Source organism: Mobula hypostoma, chromosome 31, assembly GCF_963921235.1.
Source record: "Mobula hypostoma chromosome 31, sMobHyp1.1, whole genome shotgun sequence".
NCBI classification, from domain to species: domain Eukaryota; kingdom Metazoa; phylum Chordata; class Chondrichthyes; order Myliobatiformes; family Myliobatidae; genus Mobula; species Mobula hypostoma.
In genome coordinates, this window is record NC_086127.1 from 6476887 (window position 1) to 6494446 (window position 17560).

At 42.0% G+C, this 17560-nt stretch overlaps 1 protein-coding gene across 1 annotated transcript in view; it reads right to left on the reverse strand.

Annotated features, from left to right (window-relative positions):
• LOC134339945 (mucin-5AC-like) overlaps nucleotides 1-16417 on the reverse strand; it is a 94602-nt gene extending 78185 nt beyond the window's left edge. The window contains exons 1-5 of the mRNA XM_063036746.1: nucleotides 16389-16417; nucleotides 15655-15729; nucleotides 10528-10899; nucleotides 7903-8056; nucleotides 7322-7371 (exon numbers count right to left, since the gene is read on the reverse strand). Of these exons, the coding sequence (XP_062892816.1) occupies nucleotides 7322-7370 (49 nt within the window). The 5' untranslated portion in view covers nucleotide 7371; nucleotides 7903-8056; nucleotides 10528-10899; nucleotides 15655-15729; nucleotides 16389-16417. The remainder of the gene's footprint in view (nucleotides 1-7321; nucleotides 7372-7902; nucleotides 8057-10527; nucleotides 10900-15654; nucleotides 15730-16388) is intronic.
• Nucleotides 16418-17560: the final 1143 nt, after the last annotated feature.

The window sequence follows — 17560 nt, forward strand, 5'->3', positions numbered from 1 at the left end:
CTGATTTCAAGAGCAACACACACAAACTGCTGGATGAACTCAGCAGGTCAGGCAGCACAGATGGAAAAGAATAAACAGTTGAAGTTTCAGGCTGACACCCTTCATCACGACTGGAAAGAAAGGACTGGGGAAAAAAAGATGGACTTCTCCTCTGGCTTTCCAGTCCTGATGAAGGGATTTGGCCCGAAACATTGACTGTTTACTCTTTTTCACAGATGCTGCCTGGCCTGCTGAGTTCTTCCAGCATTTTGTGTGTGTTGCTATTGACAGGGCAATTTATAAAGACCAATTGACTTACTAACTGGTGGTGAGACTTCCGGTAGCGCTCATGGAGTGAAGTCGCGTTCTTGACTCGCTCCATTACCTCTGAGTTTTTTCTCTCTATGGTCAGCTATACTTTAATTAACTATTAAGGCATCAATTTTTACAATACTTTGAATTAAACTGAATTCTCTGACAATTGGATGATACTGAGATCGGCTATGTCTAAGAACGGGAAAGACGGCAAGGATGGTAAACCTCCGGTTAAACCGAAAGCTACGGATCTCCCTCCGACTGAATCACCGGTGACTTTGAAAGCGATATCGGAGTTAATTCAGAGGGAAATTTCAACCTCTGTTAGGGAGATGATTCGTACAGAAATTATGGGCTTTGTTAAAGACCTGATTCATACGGAAATCTCAACTAAGTTCCAGAAAATTGCCGATTTAATTGATAAGATGCAAACATGTATTGCGGAACATCAGTCGGCTATATCTGATCTTCAAAAATCCGCGCAACAAAGTGAGCTTGAGATGGGGAAAGTCGAAGAAACAATTAATGTAATGAAGAAGAAACTTGACTTTTTGACTTTTAAAAACTCTGACTTGGAATCTAGAATGCGACGGCAGAATTTACGAATGATTGGCGTCAGGGAAGCCGTGGAAGCTAACAACCCTATGAAATATTTCTCCCAACTTTTAAAAGATGCATTCCCTACTGTATTTCCTGACCAACCACCGCTACTGGATCGTGTTCACAGAATCCCATCATACTCGTCTAGGTCAGATAGACCGAGGCATGTTATCTTACGTTTTCATTACTTTCAAGACAAGGAGAGACTGTTTCGATTCGCTCGATCTAAAGGTTTCATTGATTTTTCGGATCTTAAGTTCCGATTCGTGGAAGATTTCAGTAAACCAATCTGGGACCAACGGGTTCGTTACAGATCCGTGATGTCGGAATTCTATAAGATGGATTTAAGACCAGCGCTGCTGTACCCTGCACGTCTAAGGATTCGCATGTTAGATGGAGCCCTTCGTTTTTTTGATTCTCCATCGGATGCCCAGAGTTATCTGGATCAACTTTCATCTTCAACATCTTAATTGCCTTTTTTTAATTTTCTCCGTTGATCGGAGGCTGTGAATTGGTTGGTTTTAACTTTTCTGTGCCCTATTTGGGCAGAAAAGTTTACTTTCGATTTCTTAATATGGCTGCTAAACTTTCTTTTTAACTGCGTCATTTCTTTCTTTTCCCAGGGGATTCTGGGTGGTTACTTCCCTTTTGTCATCTTACGTATTTCCTGTGCGGCCTTAAATTTTGTAGTTTTTTTTAAATTTTATTCTGTTTTGCTTTTTATAATCATTTTATGTTAATAATCCTATTTTTTTTTGTTGCTGTGTCTATTCATGAGTTTGAGGTTTATTGTGGTTTTTTTTTAATATATACTTTCCGGCTTTTGTTCTGTTCTGTGTGTATTTTAATTGAGCTAACTTTTTTTTACTTATTTTTTTACTGTTTTACAATTAGCTGACCCTTTTCATATTTATACCTTTTTTTTAGGGAGCGTATACCGGAAGTCATGGGGGTAGTTTTAGCGCTTGCTTCTTTCTGGCGGGTCTGCTTTAGATTTCGCCTTGGGGTCTTGGGGTGGGGGGTGGTGGGAGGGGCTTCACGTTTTAGTTTGTTTCTCTTTGGGCTATATACATTATTGAAGTATTGGTTGCGTCCTTTTCCCCGGTATCTTTTGTATGTTCTGTTTCCTCTCCGGGTTTGTGGGTCGCGCCTATTGTCAATCCTCCTTGTTATGGGTTGACTTTAGGATTTATGGAGTCTATTATTAATTTTGTCTCCTGGAATACTAATGGTCTTAATCATCCTATTAAAAGGAAAAAAGTTTTTAAAGTGTTCCGGAGACTTAAAGCACAAATTTTATTTTTACAAGAGACCCATGTACGGAGGGGGGACAGACTACGTTTTTTCAAATTCTGGAAGGGTCAACAATTTCATTCGAACTCCAATGCTAAGATTCGAGGCGTCTCTATTTTTATAGACTCCTCAGTTACTTTTATACAACAGGATATTATCTCTGATCCGAATGGTAGATTTTTACTGGTTAGTGGTTTACTATTTAATAAAAAAGTAGTTTTGGTTAATGTTTATGCTCCTAATATGGATTGTCCGGAATTTTATAAATCATTGTTTGATCAGTTTCCGAATTTGAACGAGTTTTCATTGATTTGGGGCGGAGATCTTAATACCTGTTTATCTCCAGCTTTGGACCGTTCGGCTCCTTTACGGACTTTACCTAATAAATCTGCAAATTTGATTAATTTTTTCCTTTCTGATTCTGGGTCGACGGACATTTGGCGTTTTCTGCATCCTCAGGAAAAAGATTTTTCCTTCTTTTCACATGTTCATCATTCCTATTCAAGAATTGATTATTTTTTCATTGATTCTCGTCTCATTCCTTCAGTGATTAAATGTGATTATGATTCTATAACCATTTCGGATCATGCTCCACTTAAGCTTTCTATTAAAATTATGGCCAATATACCAAACAATAGACAATGGCGTTTTAATTCGCTGTTGCTTCAGGACTCGGACTTTGTTAATTTTATGAATGAACAGATTGAGCTTTTTTTTACAATTAACCATACAGAAGATATTTCGGTTAACACTCTTTGGGACACTTTTAAAGCCTATATTCGGGGTCAGATTATTTCGTATTCCGTTGCTTTGAGGAAGAAACAGAAGCAGGAGGAGATGGCAATTGTGGACAAGATTAAAGAAATTGATAAGAAATATGTTATGGCTCCTTCTGAGGAGCTATACAAACAAAGAACTGAACTTCAAATGGAACACAGTTTACTACTCTCGTCCTCGATTGTAAACCAATTAAAGAAAACAAGAAGTGATTTTTATGTTCACAGTGATAAAATTGGCAAGCTGCTGGCTAATCAATTGAAATCTAATTATGTTAAATCTCAAATCAATCAGATTTATAACCAAAATGATCGATTGATATTGGATCATGTGGGGATTAATCAAACCTTTTGTGATTTTTATTCTTCTTTATATCAATCAGAGTCTCCTCGAGATTCTAAATATATGAATGATTTTTTAGATAAGTTAGACTTCCCTCAGATTTCACAGGATATGTCTTCTTTATTAGATACTTCCATTACAATGGATGAGATTAAGAATGTTATTTTTTCTATGAATCTGGGGAAAGCTCCTGGCCCTGATGGGTTTACCGTTGAATTTTATAAATGTTTTGCTTCTTTATTGATTCCTTGGCTCTATAAGGTTTTTGAGGCTTCTTTGAAACTTGGTAAACTTCCGGAATCTTTTAATAGAGCATCAATTTCTTTAATACTAAAGAAGGATAAAGACCCTGCTCAATGTGCATCTTATAGACCAATATCTTTATTAAATGTTGATTCTAAAGTTTTTTCTAAGTTATTAGCAAATAGACTAGAAAAAGTACTTCCTTCTATTATTTCGGAAGACCAAACGGGTTTTATTAAAGGTCGTTACTCTTTTTATAATATTCGTACATTGTTAAATATCGTTTATACTCCCTCACAAAATGTTCCTGAGTGTGTTATTTCTTTAGATGCCGAGAAAGCTTTTGATAGAGTAGAATGGCCTTATTTATTTAAGGTGCTTGAAATGTTTAATTTTAGCTTGAAATTTATATCCTGGATTAAACTGTTATATCACTCCCCTGTAGCCTCGGTTCGTACTAACTCCTTAAACTCACCTTTTTTTCCTCTCTTTCGTGGTACTCGACAAGGCTGTCCTCTTAGTCCCCTATTATTTGATATTGCATTAGAACCTCTTGCAATTGCTATTCGAGAATCTTCAAATATTACTGGGATAACTCGGGGATTAAAGTCCCATAAATTATCACTCTATGCTGATGATTTACTTTTATATATTTCTAATCCTGAGAGATCCATTCCTGCTGTTTTAGAGTTATTAGCACAATTTGGTCTTTTCTCAGGTTATAAATTAAATCTTAGTAAGAGTGAACTTTTTCCGATTAATAAACATCTTCCCTTATATTATAAATTTCCATTTAAATTGATTAATAATTACTTTTCATATCTTGGGATTAAAATTACTTGTAAACATAAAGATTTATTTAAGACTAACTTTTTACCATTAATAGACCATATTACTCAACTTTCATCTAAATGGTTTCCCTTATATTTAACTTTGATTGGTCGTATTAATGCAGTTAAGATGTTTTTTTTGCCAAAATTTTTATATGTGTTTCAGGCATTACCAATTTTCGTTCCTAAATCTTTTTTTGATAAAGTTGACTCTAAAATTTCTTCATTTATTTGGCAGAATAAGAATCCGAGACTGGGTAAAATACATTTACAGAAAGCTAAGAGAGATGGAGGTTTAGCATTACCTAACTTTAGATTTTATTATTGGGCTATTAATATTCGACATATGAAATTTTGGTTACTTGACCGGGACATACTATCTATTCCTAAATGGGTAGCATTGGAATTACAATCTGTTCAGGGTTATACACTTGGTTCTATTTTAGGTTCCTCTCTTCCTTTTGATTCGAAACGCCTTAAGCAGGTCTCTAACCCGATAGTTAAATATGCTTTGCGCATTTGGTTTCAATTCAGAAAATTTTTTGATCTTAATCAATTCGGGTTAGCGATTCCTATTTTAGGCAACATATTTTTTCCTCCCTCTTTTACGGATCGCGCTTTTCAAACTTGGAAGACTAAGGGTATTTTACGGTTTTTGGATTTATTTTTAGATGGTTCCCTTATGTCTTTTGAACAATTATCTAATAAATATAACTTATCAAGAATACATTTTTTTAGATATTTACAAGTTAGAAATTTCCTAAGTACTATACTTTCTTCCTTTCCAATGCTTCCTCCTATATATATTTTAGATTCGATAATTAACCTTAATCCATGTCAGAAAGGTGCATCGGCTATGATTTATAATATTATTATGAAACTTAGGAAAGCTCCATTTGATAAGATTAGGGTAGATTGGGAACAGGAATTGGGGCTTACCATTTCTGTGGATGATTGGGGGCAGATTTTACAATTAGTTAATACTTCCTCTATTTGTGCTAAACATTCCCTAATTCAATTTAAAGTGGTTCATAGAGCACATATGGCCAAAGATAAGTTAGCGCGTTTTTACTCGCATATTAATCCTTTCTGTGATAGATGTTCGGGGCAGATAGCCTCTTTAACTCATATGTTTTGGTCTTGCCCTACTTTGGAAACTTTTTGGAGAGATATTTTCAATATTATTTCTAAGGTATTAAATATAGATATCTCTCCTCACCCTATTACTGCTATCTTTGGACTACCTAAAATTTCTAGTAATCTTTCCCCTTCAGCCCGTAGAATGATTGCATTTCTTACTTTAATGGCGAAAAGATGTATTTTACAACATTGGAAAGAGCTTAATGCTCCAACTACCTTTTTTTGGTTTTCTCAGACGATTTTATGTTTGAATCTGGAGAAAATTAGAAGTAACCTTTATGATTCTTCATTTAAATTTGAACAGATTTGGGGACCTTTTATTCGATATTTTCATTTAATGTAATATTTACCCTTCTTGTTTTTTTTTCACTGTTTTAATGGAGGTCGGGATTGAGGACGTGATTTTAAGTTTAACTCTGTTTGGTTTCAAGTTAGCCCATTGCTTTGCTTTGCTTTTAGTTAGTTGCACGGTGGGTTTTTTTTTGGGGGGTTTTTTTTTCTTTTTTTTCCATTGATATATATAAAATCTAGTATACTATTATGTTATCTTGGTTTCTTATGCTTAAATTACATTGTTTGTAGTATTTTCTTTTTGGTATTGTTATCTTTTGGAATTTTATTATACTTTAACATTGTATTAATGTTTATATGGCTTACCTTTTTTGTATACTTACTCAATAAAAAGATTTAAAAAGAAAGAAAGACTTACTAACTGGTACATCAAGTATTATCAAGGATGCATCTCACCCTAACCGTGGACTTTTTACTCTCCTCCCATCCGGTAGGCGCTACAGGAGCCTCCGCTCCCGCACCAGCAGGCACAGGAAGAGCTTCTTCCCTGAGGCTGTGACCCTGCTGAACCTCTCATCACAGCGCTAAGCAATATTGCACCCGTATTGTACAGTCTCAGTACTTTCATATTTGTGTGCTGTAACACTTACTTCTAACTCGCAGTTATTTTGTAAATACTGTAACACTATTCTTTTGCACTTCTGGTTAGATGCTCATTGCATTTCATTGACTTTGTATCTGTACTCGGCACAATGACAATAAAGTTGAATCTAACCTTTGGACTGTGGGAGGAAACCGGATCACCCAGAGGAAACCCACAGAGGGTGGTACGTATGCAGAACGAGCTGCCACTGGAAGTCATTGAGACAGGTACGATAATGACATTTAAAAGACACCTCTGCCCCACCGTGATGCTCACCTCTGTAACGTCACCCAGCTCCACCCCTGACCCAGTCCGTCTCTCATTCACACCTTCAGTCACCTCCCACTCCTGCCCTCTGCTCTCCACACAGTCTGCTGGCTCTGCCTGAAATTGTCCCAAACCCCTTCACCCACCATCCCTGTGATCACTAATCTGGTTAAGTAACATACAACCCAACTTTGCTTTCACATCCCAACATAGCCTCACCTCTTCCTCCCAGTGTAATCTCCTCCAGCCTCTTAACACTCCCTCCAGTCCCAGCCTCTCGGAGTGTCATCACTGCATTTCCAGCCGTGCCTTCTCCTCAGTCTTCAAGCCTGAAATTCTCTGCTGAAACCTCTCTGCCTCCCCATCTCCCTCCACTCCCTACTGTTGTTTTACCAAACCGGGTATCTGGACGTTTCCAATCACCAGCTCTAATACCGTGTGTCCCGGTGTCAAATTGGATTCATAATGTTCCCCAGGTCCCTTCAGTACTTTCCCCCCATTAAATACAGGCTGTCTCTGCTCATCTACAGAAACAATAAATAACATCTACTTCCTCTTACTGTACACAGCACGCAGTTTGTCCCGACAAGACATTACTCACCCAGAAAACCCAGGATCAGCAGCACAACCCTCAGTTCAGCCGGTGACATTCTGGAAATGAAAGACTGGAATTAACTCAGTGAGAAATGACACACTGGGGCTGAGGACAAGGTGTAAATGGGAATGGGAACTGAGGATCAAAAGGGATATCCGTCTATAGTGGGATAGGTACATCACTCTCTCACTGAAACCCCACGGACAGAGGTGGGATCTCCCTCAGTGAGACCCCAGTGACAGCAGTGTGACCTCACTCTCTCCCTTACTGAAACCCCAAAGACAGAGATGAAACCTCCCTCAGTGAGAACCCACAGAGACAAGATACCCCAGAGTCCCCACAGAAGGAGGCGAGATCGCCCTCTCTCCCTCACTGGGATCCCACATACAGTGAGATCTCGGTGACTGAGACCCCAGACAAAGGTGAGAAATCCTTTTCTGAAATGTCACAGATGGATGAGACACCTACCTTCATATTTACACTCTCTCTCTCTCTCTCTTTCTCCCTCTCTCTCTGCAACACACACACACACACACACACACACGACATATTTCCAGATTCGATCAGTTTTGGGGATGTCTACTCACATGTGACTCCCGATGAGGTGTTGCTGTGTGAACTGGAGGGAGATGGGACCACCTACAACCTCCTCACTCTCTGCTGTGAGTGGTGTCAGACTCAGCGACAGGTCAACGACTACTTTCCACACCGGCTTCTCGAAGCAATGACGCCAGAGCTGGGCTGCGGAACAGTTGATATATGTTTTGAAAAAGTATGCAAAGCAAACAAAGAACAACATCTATCCTGAGTCTCTGCAATGAAGAGCCTATTGTTCCCAGTCAGTGAGCTTCCTCTAACAACCACAGCTTCAGTGATGGGTCAGTATTGAGCAGAGGGACAGGAATGGACACGGGTGCTGGAGAGGAAATAGTCACAGGATTACTGTAGCCAGGTTTATAATGGGTCAGTGTTGTGGAGTGGGAGGTGTAGATCATCTGTAATGGACAGCAGGCATTAGAGGGGGAGTGGACACAGGATAAACCCCCCGGTCAGGTTGGCAATGGATCAGTAGCAGGGAGTATGTACAGGGTCTGTAATGGAGAAGGAATTTAGAGAGAATTTTATGAAAGATACAAAGATGTTTATACACCGATGCAAGTATGTAGTCACACTGGTCCACCGTGGGGTGTTTATCTCAGACTGCAGGAAGGGGCAGCAGTAGTTAGGAAGGCAAATGGCACATTGACATTTATTGTATGGGGGCGGGATGTTGGTCATAGAGTCATGGAGCACTACAGCATAGAAACAGGAAATTCAGCCCATCCAGTCCATGCCAGCCTGCTCTTCTCCCTCGTTCCCATCTCCCTGCACCCAGACCATAGCCCTCCAGACCTCTCTCATCTCATCCACCTGTCCAAACTTTTACTAAATGTTACAATTGAATTTGCATCTACCACTTCCGTTGGCAGCTCGTTCCACTCACACCATCCTCTGAGTGAAGTTCCCCCTCAGATTCCTCTTAAATATTCCATAGTTCCCATTAAACACGCCAGTGAATAAATTCCTAAAGGATTCAAACTGTCCCTGTAACTCAGGTCCTTACGTCCCGGCAACATCCTTGTAAATTTTCTCTGCATTCTTTCAAGTTTATTGATATCTTTCCTGTCGGTAGGTGACCAGAACTGACACATTACTTTGAAATCAGCTTCACTAACATCTTTTACAACTTCAACATAACATCCCAACTCCTGTACTCAATACTCCGATTTATGAAAGCCAACGTACCTAAAACTCTCTTTACAACCGTATCTACCTCTGACGCTGCTTTCAAGCAAATATGGATCTGTATTTCCAGGTCCCATAGTTCTACCGTACACCTCAGAGCCCTGACATTCACAATGTGAGTCTTATCCTGGTTTGTCCTCCCAAATTCAACATCTCACCCTCATCTGCAATAAATTCTATCTGCCCTTTCTCAGTCCCTTTTCTCAGGTGGTCCAGATCCCACTGCAAACATTGACAGCCTTCCTCGCTGTCCATTGCACCCACAATCTTAAAGTCAGCAGCAGCCGATCCAGTTTACCATATTATCATGCAGATTGTTGTTATAGATGACAAACAATGGGCCCAGCACTGATCGCTGTGGACACCACAAGTCACAGACCTCTAGTTAGAGAGACAATCAGCTTCTACTACTCTCTGGCCTCTCCCACTGAACTGAACCAATGTTGAATCCAATGAAGTACTTCATCCTGAATCCCAAGCAAATTAACCTTCTAACCATGTGGGAATTTGCCGAAAGACTAGTTAAATTCCATGTAAACAACATCCACCACCTTTCCTTCATCAATCTCTTGGTAATTTACCCAAAAACTCTAAGTTTGGACATGACCTGCCATGCACAAAGCCTTGTTGCCTATCTCTAATCAGCCATCTTTATCCAAGTACTTATGTATCCGGTCCTTTGTAAAACCTAATAATTCACCCACTACTGATGTCAGGTTCACCAGCCTGTAATTTCCTGGCCCATTCCTAGAGTCTTTCTTGAACAAACAGAACAACATTAGCCATCCTTCAGTCCTCTGACATCTCACCCTTGGCTGAGGATTTTTGAAATATTTCTAACTGGGCCCCTGCAGCGTCTGCACTCGCCTCACACAAAAACTGAGGGGACATCTTGTCAGGTCCCTGGGGATCTATCCATCCTAATTCACCTCAAAACATCAAACACCTCCTCTTCTGTAAACTGGATATGGTCCATGACCTCACTACTCCTTTGCCTCAGTTCTATAGAGTCTGTATCTGGCTCCATTCATAAAAGACCACGGTGATCTTCAAGAAGACCAATTTTGTCCCTTGCTATCCTTCTGCTCTTAATATACCTGTAGAAGCCATTGGCATGCGCTTTTACCTTGTCTGACAGAGCAAACTCATGTCCTCTTTTAGCTCTCATGATTTCTCTGTTCAGTATTTTCTTGCATTTCTTGTACTCCCCAAGCAGCTCATTTGACAGTAACTTTCAATAACTTGATAGTAATTTATGATTATGATGAAATGTAGTCCTCTTTTATTGTCATTTAGTAATGCATGCATTAAGAAATGATACATTATTTCCTCCGGTGTGGTATCACAAAACACAGGACAAACCAAGACTAAAAAAACTGACAAAACCACATAATTATAACATATAGTTACAAACAGTGTAACAATACCATAACTTGGTGAAGAAGTCTGTGAGCACAGTAAAGTTCAAAGTTTCTCAAATGTCCCACATCTCACGCAGACGGGAGAAGGAAGAAAAAAACTCCCTGCAATGCCGACCACAATCCAACTGAGTCATCCGAAAACTTTGAGCTCTGATCAGCTCTCCGACACTGAGTACTGAGCGCTATCTCTGTCTGAATGATTTGACCTCCTTCTCGGTCGCCAAAAGCAGGCAAGGCCAGGGATTTTGAGGCCTACCCTCCGGAAGATTCCTGACCGCGCAGTAACGACAGCAGAGGATGGGCGTTTCAGAAATTTCTCCAGATGTTCCTCTGTGCTTTCACGTCCATTCTCCATCAAATCAGAATTGTCCACGGCCCCTATTTAACAGATACGATATCACTTTTCACCAGAGGGCTGTGCATGCGCGGCGCGCTGCCATCTTCTCCCACCTTTAACTGAACTAACTTAATAGTAAAAGCACATAATTTCCATTATGGAGAAAGCAAGGCAGCACCTCTACTGTCTTGGAAGTTTACAAACTTTAGCATGTCACTTACATTTTTGATAAACTTCTGTAGATGTGTGGAATCGAAAGGTTGAGCATGGTGAGACTAATGTTCTGGGTTGTTTATATTTCAGTACAATCAGTATTATAGGAGAGGCAGATGAGCTCAGGGCATGGATCAGCACGTGGAATTATGACACTGCAGCCATTAGTGAGACTTGGTTGTAGGAGGATCAGGACTGACTGCTCAATGTTCTGGGGATCCATCGTTTCAGACGTGACAGAGCAGGGGGGATTAAAGGGGGAGGGGTGGCATTACTAGTCAGGGAAAATGTCACAGCAGTGTTCCAACAGGACAGGCTGGAAAGCTCGACTACTGAAGCTGTATGGGTGGAACTGAGGGATAAGAAATGGGTGACCACTTAATGGTATCAGATTACAAACCACTCAATAGTCAACTGGATTTACAGGGGTAAATTTGTAGAGAACACAGTTACAAGAAACATAAGGTTGTGATAATACGTGATTTTAACTTTCCACGTATTGACCTGGTACTCAAATACTCTGAAAGGACCGGATGGGATAGAGTTTGTCAGTTGTGTTCAGGAAAGTTTTCTTCTTCAATACACGGAGTGAGTGAGAGAGAGTGCACACCATCTGATCTTGGGGAATGAGACAGGGCAGGTGACAGAAGTTTGTGTAGGGAAACACTTTGCATCTACTGATCACAATGCCATTAGTTATAAGATAATTATGGAGCAGGAGAGGAGAGGTCTGGTCCTTGGGTTGAGATTCTAAATTGGAGAAATTTTGATGGTATTAGAAAGGATCTGGCAAGTGTGGATTGGGACAGGTTGTTTTCTAGCAAATGTATGTTTTGTAAGTGGGAGGCCTTCGAAGGTGGAATTTTGAGAATACAATGTATGCACGTTCCTGTCAGAATAAAAGGCAAATATAACAGGTTTAGGAAACAAGAGAAAATCTGCAGATGCTGGAAATCCCAGCCACACACACAAAACGCTGGAGGAACTCAACAAGCCAGGCAACATCTATGGAAAAAAGTACAGTCGCCATTTTAGGCCGAAACCCTCCCCCACCTACAAAATCTACTGTACGTTTTTTTTTCCTCTAGTCCTGCAAAACATCGACTGTTTTTTTTTCTATAGATGCTGCCTGGCCTGCTGAGTTCCTCCAGCATTTTGTATGCATTGTTAGGTTTAGGGAACCGTTGTTTTTGAGAAATATTCAGGTGCTGGGTAAGAAGAAGAAGGGGGCCCCAGCAGAGACATTTAAAACATACTTAGCAACAGGTGAGGTGTCAGAGGATTGGAGGAGAGCAAATGTTGTTCCATTCGCTACAAAAGACTCTAAAAATAAATCAGTAAATTATAAGCCGGTGAGCCTGACATCAGTAGTTGGTAAATTATTGGAAAGTATTCTAAGGAACCAGATATGCAAGTATTTGGACAGACAGGGACTGATTAGGGATAGTCATCATGGCTTGATGCGTGGCAGGTCAAGTCTACACAATTTTACAGAACTTTTTGAGGAAGTTACCAGGGAAGTTGATAAGGGCAAGGCAGTGGATATTGGACACATGGACTTTAGCATGGCCTTTGATCAGGTCCTGCATGGGAGGCTGGTCAAGGATTTCAGTTGCTTGTCTTTTAGGATGAGGTAGGAAATTGGTATAGACACTGGCTTTGCAGGAAATGTCGAAGAGCGGCAGTAGATAGTTGCCTGAGTCTGACTGGAGATTGTGACTAATGGTGTGCCACAGGGATCAGTGCTAGGTCTGTTGTTGTTTGTCATCTACATCAACGACCTGGATGATATGTAGTAAACCACATCAGCAAATTTGAGAATGGTCTCAAGATTCAGGGCATATGGACAGCGAGGAAAGCTATCAAAGCTTGAAGCGAGATCTGGACCAACTGGAGAAATGGGTTGAAAATTGACAGATGGATTTTAATGCAGACAAGTGTGAAGTATTGCACTTTGGTAGGACAAACCAGGGTAGGTCTTGCACAGTGAGGAGTAGGGCACTGAGGGGTGAGGTAGGTCAATGAGATATGGGAATAGAGATCCATGATTCCCTTGTCAGCTTCAATCTCCAGTTAAAACACTTCTCCTTTGGGATGTATTTAGGCTGGGCCTTCCCCTCCACCTTTACTCTGCTTCGCACACCCTGACTTCGCCTTGACCTCACTCCAACTGCTTCTCTTTGAAGATGATTCAAACTGTCTCTGAATCCATCTCACACCTGCACGCCTCGACCCTCAAGCCAGCCTCACCTCTTCAGTACAGAGCAAAGGGGGCGGGGGGGGGGATGAATACTTTTGAACTGCTGATATTCCAGTTTTTGAATTCTTAGGTTTTGGTGCTTTACAATCTTCCGTGTTATTTTTTTAAGCTCCACTGTGAAAAAGAAAAGAGCATATGATTCACAAATAGATATTTTCAGTTAAATTGATCAAAAATCCTTGGTTGCAATATTCATTCAGGTGAACAAGGTGTGGGGGGCCTGAGTAATTTTACAAGGCACTGCAGACAGACAGACAGACAGACAGACAGATAGATAGATAGATAGCACCGAGAACATGAGATGTAGAGTCCTTGAAAGTCAGTCCACAGGTTGTGGAATCAGGTTAGTATTGAGGAGAGTGAAGTTATCCTCACTGGATCAGCAGCCTGATGGTTGAAGTGTAACAATAGTTCCTGAACCTGGTGGTGTGAGACCCAACTCCTGTACCTCCTGCCCAATGGAAGCAGTGAGAAGACAGCATGGTTTGGATGGTGGGGGTCATTGATGATGGATCTGTAGGATCAGTGGCCATGGTGTTTGATGGACAGCAAGTACTCAACGGGCCAAAGGGCCTGTTGTGTGACGGAGACTGTCTCTGTCTCTCCCTTCCTCTCTCACCTCTACTGTCTTTCACTTTCTTGCTCTCCCACCCCAACACTTCACATTGTATGAATACCTCGTGTTTTGACCTGTGACCTTTCACCAAATGTGACCAGTGTCTATGATGTGAAAACCCCTCTGTTCTCAGTCTGTTTGCATCTGGTGGCAAACAGGAGATCAGAACAGGGCAGAATTAACCAGAGGGATGTTCCTATTGGAACTGTAATGGCCACAGAAGCAAGAGTGAATAATTTGTAATGTTTTGCAGAGAAACTGAATATTCAGCTCACAAACTACATGACATCTCTCTGACGCTCTCTCACCCCCCACCTTTCTGTCTCACTCTCCCTGTATCAGCTCAACACCTTATTCCAGGAACTCCTCTCAGTTCTGTCTCTGGGTGAATTTGCATCTGTGGCTTTCAACACGTGATACCTGCGTGGGTGAAATGAACAGTCCTTTGTTCACAATCTGTGTGTTTTTTTGTTACCTATAATTTCCTGTTGTTTGCCTCCCACCCTTCATAAAGAGTGGAGTGACAATTACAATTTTCCATTCCTCCAAAACCAGTCCAGAATCTAGTGATTGTTGAAAGATCACTACTAATTCCTCCACAATCATTTCAGCTCCCTTTCAGAACCCTGAGGGGTGGTTCATCTGATCCAGGTGACTTACCGACTTTCAGAGCTTTCACCTACCCAATCACCTTCTCCTTAGTGACAGCAACTACACTCACTTCTTCCCCGACACCTGAATTTCTGGCAGACTGATGGTGTCTGTCACAGTCAAGACCAACAAAAAATACTTACCAAGTTTGTCTGCCTTTCTTTATTCCTCATTACTACCTCTCCAGCGTCATTTTCCATGCTTGTCCCTATTTTGGGTTCTCGTTTACATTATTGACTAATTATCCTTCAGAGTTCATCTTTTCTCCTTATGGCAACATACCATTCAGGTGTCCCATTCACGTCCACAGAACCTCCTGTCTGTTCCCCTGACTATTGAGCCCCAGATCACTACCACTCCCCTCTTCTCCCCCTTCCCCTCCTGCAGCACTGATCCACACTCAATGCCAGTAACCTGGTCTCTGTGGCATTCCCCTGGGAGGTCATCCCCCACAACAGTATCCAAATCAGTCTACTTATCATTGAGGGAAATGACCACAGGGGTGCTCTGTGCAAACGGCCTATTCATTTCTCCTTATTTTCACCCAGATACTCCCCTCCTGTAACTTCAGGGTGACTACATCCCTATAATTCTGATCGATTACCTCCTCCCTCTCTCGTACAAGCTGAAAGTCATCCAGCCGATGCTCCAGATCCCTAACACGGGCTTCAAGGAGTTGCAGCCACATGCACGTCATGCAGATGCAGTTCCCCAGGAGACTCTGGGTCTCCCAGGACTGCAACATCCAGCATGAAGAACACACAATGGCCATTTACTACACTCAGTACGGTAAAAAGAAAACAAAAATGGAACCTTAACGGAAGCTTACCCAGAGCCAATGCCTGTTGATGTAAAAAATTGGAGGATTATCTGTTTTCAATGAATTCTTCAGAATAAATACTCCATCTCTCTGTCAGGTCCAAATATCTGGTACATTTTCAACAGACCAAACCAAAATGAAGACAAAAGTGCATTGAAGACAAGTCAGGTAAATGACGAGAGAGAAGCACAAATCAGGGGAAGGGTGCAAGACCATCCCAAAGGCACTGAACATACCTTGGAGCTCAGGGCAGTCCATCGTGAAACCACAGCTGCACTGCACAAGTCCGGCCGCCCCTCAGAACTTAGTCACTGGAGAAGAATGGCACTTATAAGAGAGGCTCCTGTCAAGCCAACAATAACAAAGTTCGAAGTACATTTACTATCAAAGTATGTGTAAATTATACAGCTTCAGGTTTGTCTCCGTACGGGCAGCCACAGAACAAGAAACCCACAAGAACCCAGAACAAAAAGACAAACCAACACTCAAGGCAGAGGGAGGGGAAAAAAACACAAATTGTACCAACAATAAAAGCAAGCAACAGCATTCAGAATGAAAGTGCGTCCATGGACACGAAGCCCAGAACCGGCCCACAGCCTCAGTCTCAATGCAGCAGAGAGCAGAGCAAATGTTGTGGAGCAGCGAACAGAACCAGCCCGACCCTCACCTCCGGTCCCAATACCCTGTCTTTTCAAACCATCTGACCCAGTGTTTAAATCATCCAATCTCCAGACCCAATACCCTGTCTTTTCAAACCATCTGACCCGGAGTTTATATCATCCAGTCTCCAGTCCCAATACCCTGTCTTTTCAAACCATCTGGCCCAGTGTTTAAATCATCCAATCTCCAGTCCCAATACCCTGTCTTTTCAAACCATCTGACCCAGTGTTTAAATCATCCAATCTCCGGTCCCAATACCCTGTCTTTTCAAACCATCTGGAATGGCATGTGTAGCACTTGTTCCACTTACAAGGATAAGTGCCAGGCTCCGTCTCCGCCGCATCTGCTGTCAGGGTGAGGCTTTTCATTCCAGTTCGAGGGAGATGTCCTCCTTTTTTAAAGAAAGGGGCTTCCCTTCCTCCACAATCAACTCTGCTCTCAAACGCATCTCCCCCATTTCACGCACGTCTGCTCTCACTCCATCCTCCTGCCACCCCACTAGGAATAGGGTTCCCCTGGTCCTCACCTACCACCCCACCAGCCTCCGGGTCCAACATATTATTCACCGTAACTTCTGCCACCTCCAATGGGATCCCACCACTAAGCACATCTTTCCCTCCCCCCATCTCTCTGCTTTCCGCAGGGATCTCTCCCTACGCGACTCCCTTGTCCATTCGTCCCCCTCATCCTTCCCCACTGATCTCCCTCCTGGCACTTATCCTTGTAAGCGGAACAAGTGCTACACATGCCCTTACACTTCCTCCCTTACCACAATTCAGGGCCCCAGACAATCCTTCCGGGTGAGGTGACACTTCACCTGTGAGTCGGCTGGGGTGATATACTTCGTCCGGTGCTCCCGATGTGGCCTTCTATATACTGGCAAGACCCGACGCAGGCTGGGAGATCGTTTTGCTGAACACCTACGCTCTGTCCACCAGAGAAAGCAGGATCTCCCAGTGGCAACACATTTTAATTCCACGTCCCTTGGCTCTTGGCTCCATCCCTCCCCCTCCTGTCTTCTCCTATCATTTTGGATATCCCCCTCTCCCTCCCACTTTCAAATCTCTTACCAGCTCTTCTTTCAGTTAGTCCTGACGAAGGGTCTCGGCCCGAAGCATTCAGTGTACCTCTTCCTAGAGATGCTGCCTGGCCTGCTGCGTTCACCAGCAACTTCTGTGTGTGTTACTTGAATTTCCAGCATCTGCAGAATTCCTCGTGTTTGACCCGGTGTTTAAATCATCCAATCTCCTGTGCCAATACCCTGTCTTTTCAAACCATCTGACCCGGTGTTTAAATCATCCAATCTCCGGACCTAATACCCTGTCTTTTCAAACCATCTGGCCCAGTGTTTAAATCATCCAATCTCCGGTCCCAATACCCTGTCTTTTCAAACCATCTGACCCAGTGTTTAAATCATCCAGTCTCCGGGTCGTGACCCACACTGTGACCCGGACCCTGTCACATCGATACTATAAGATACAG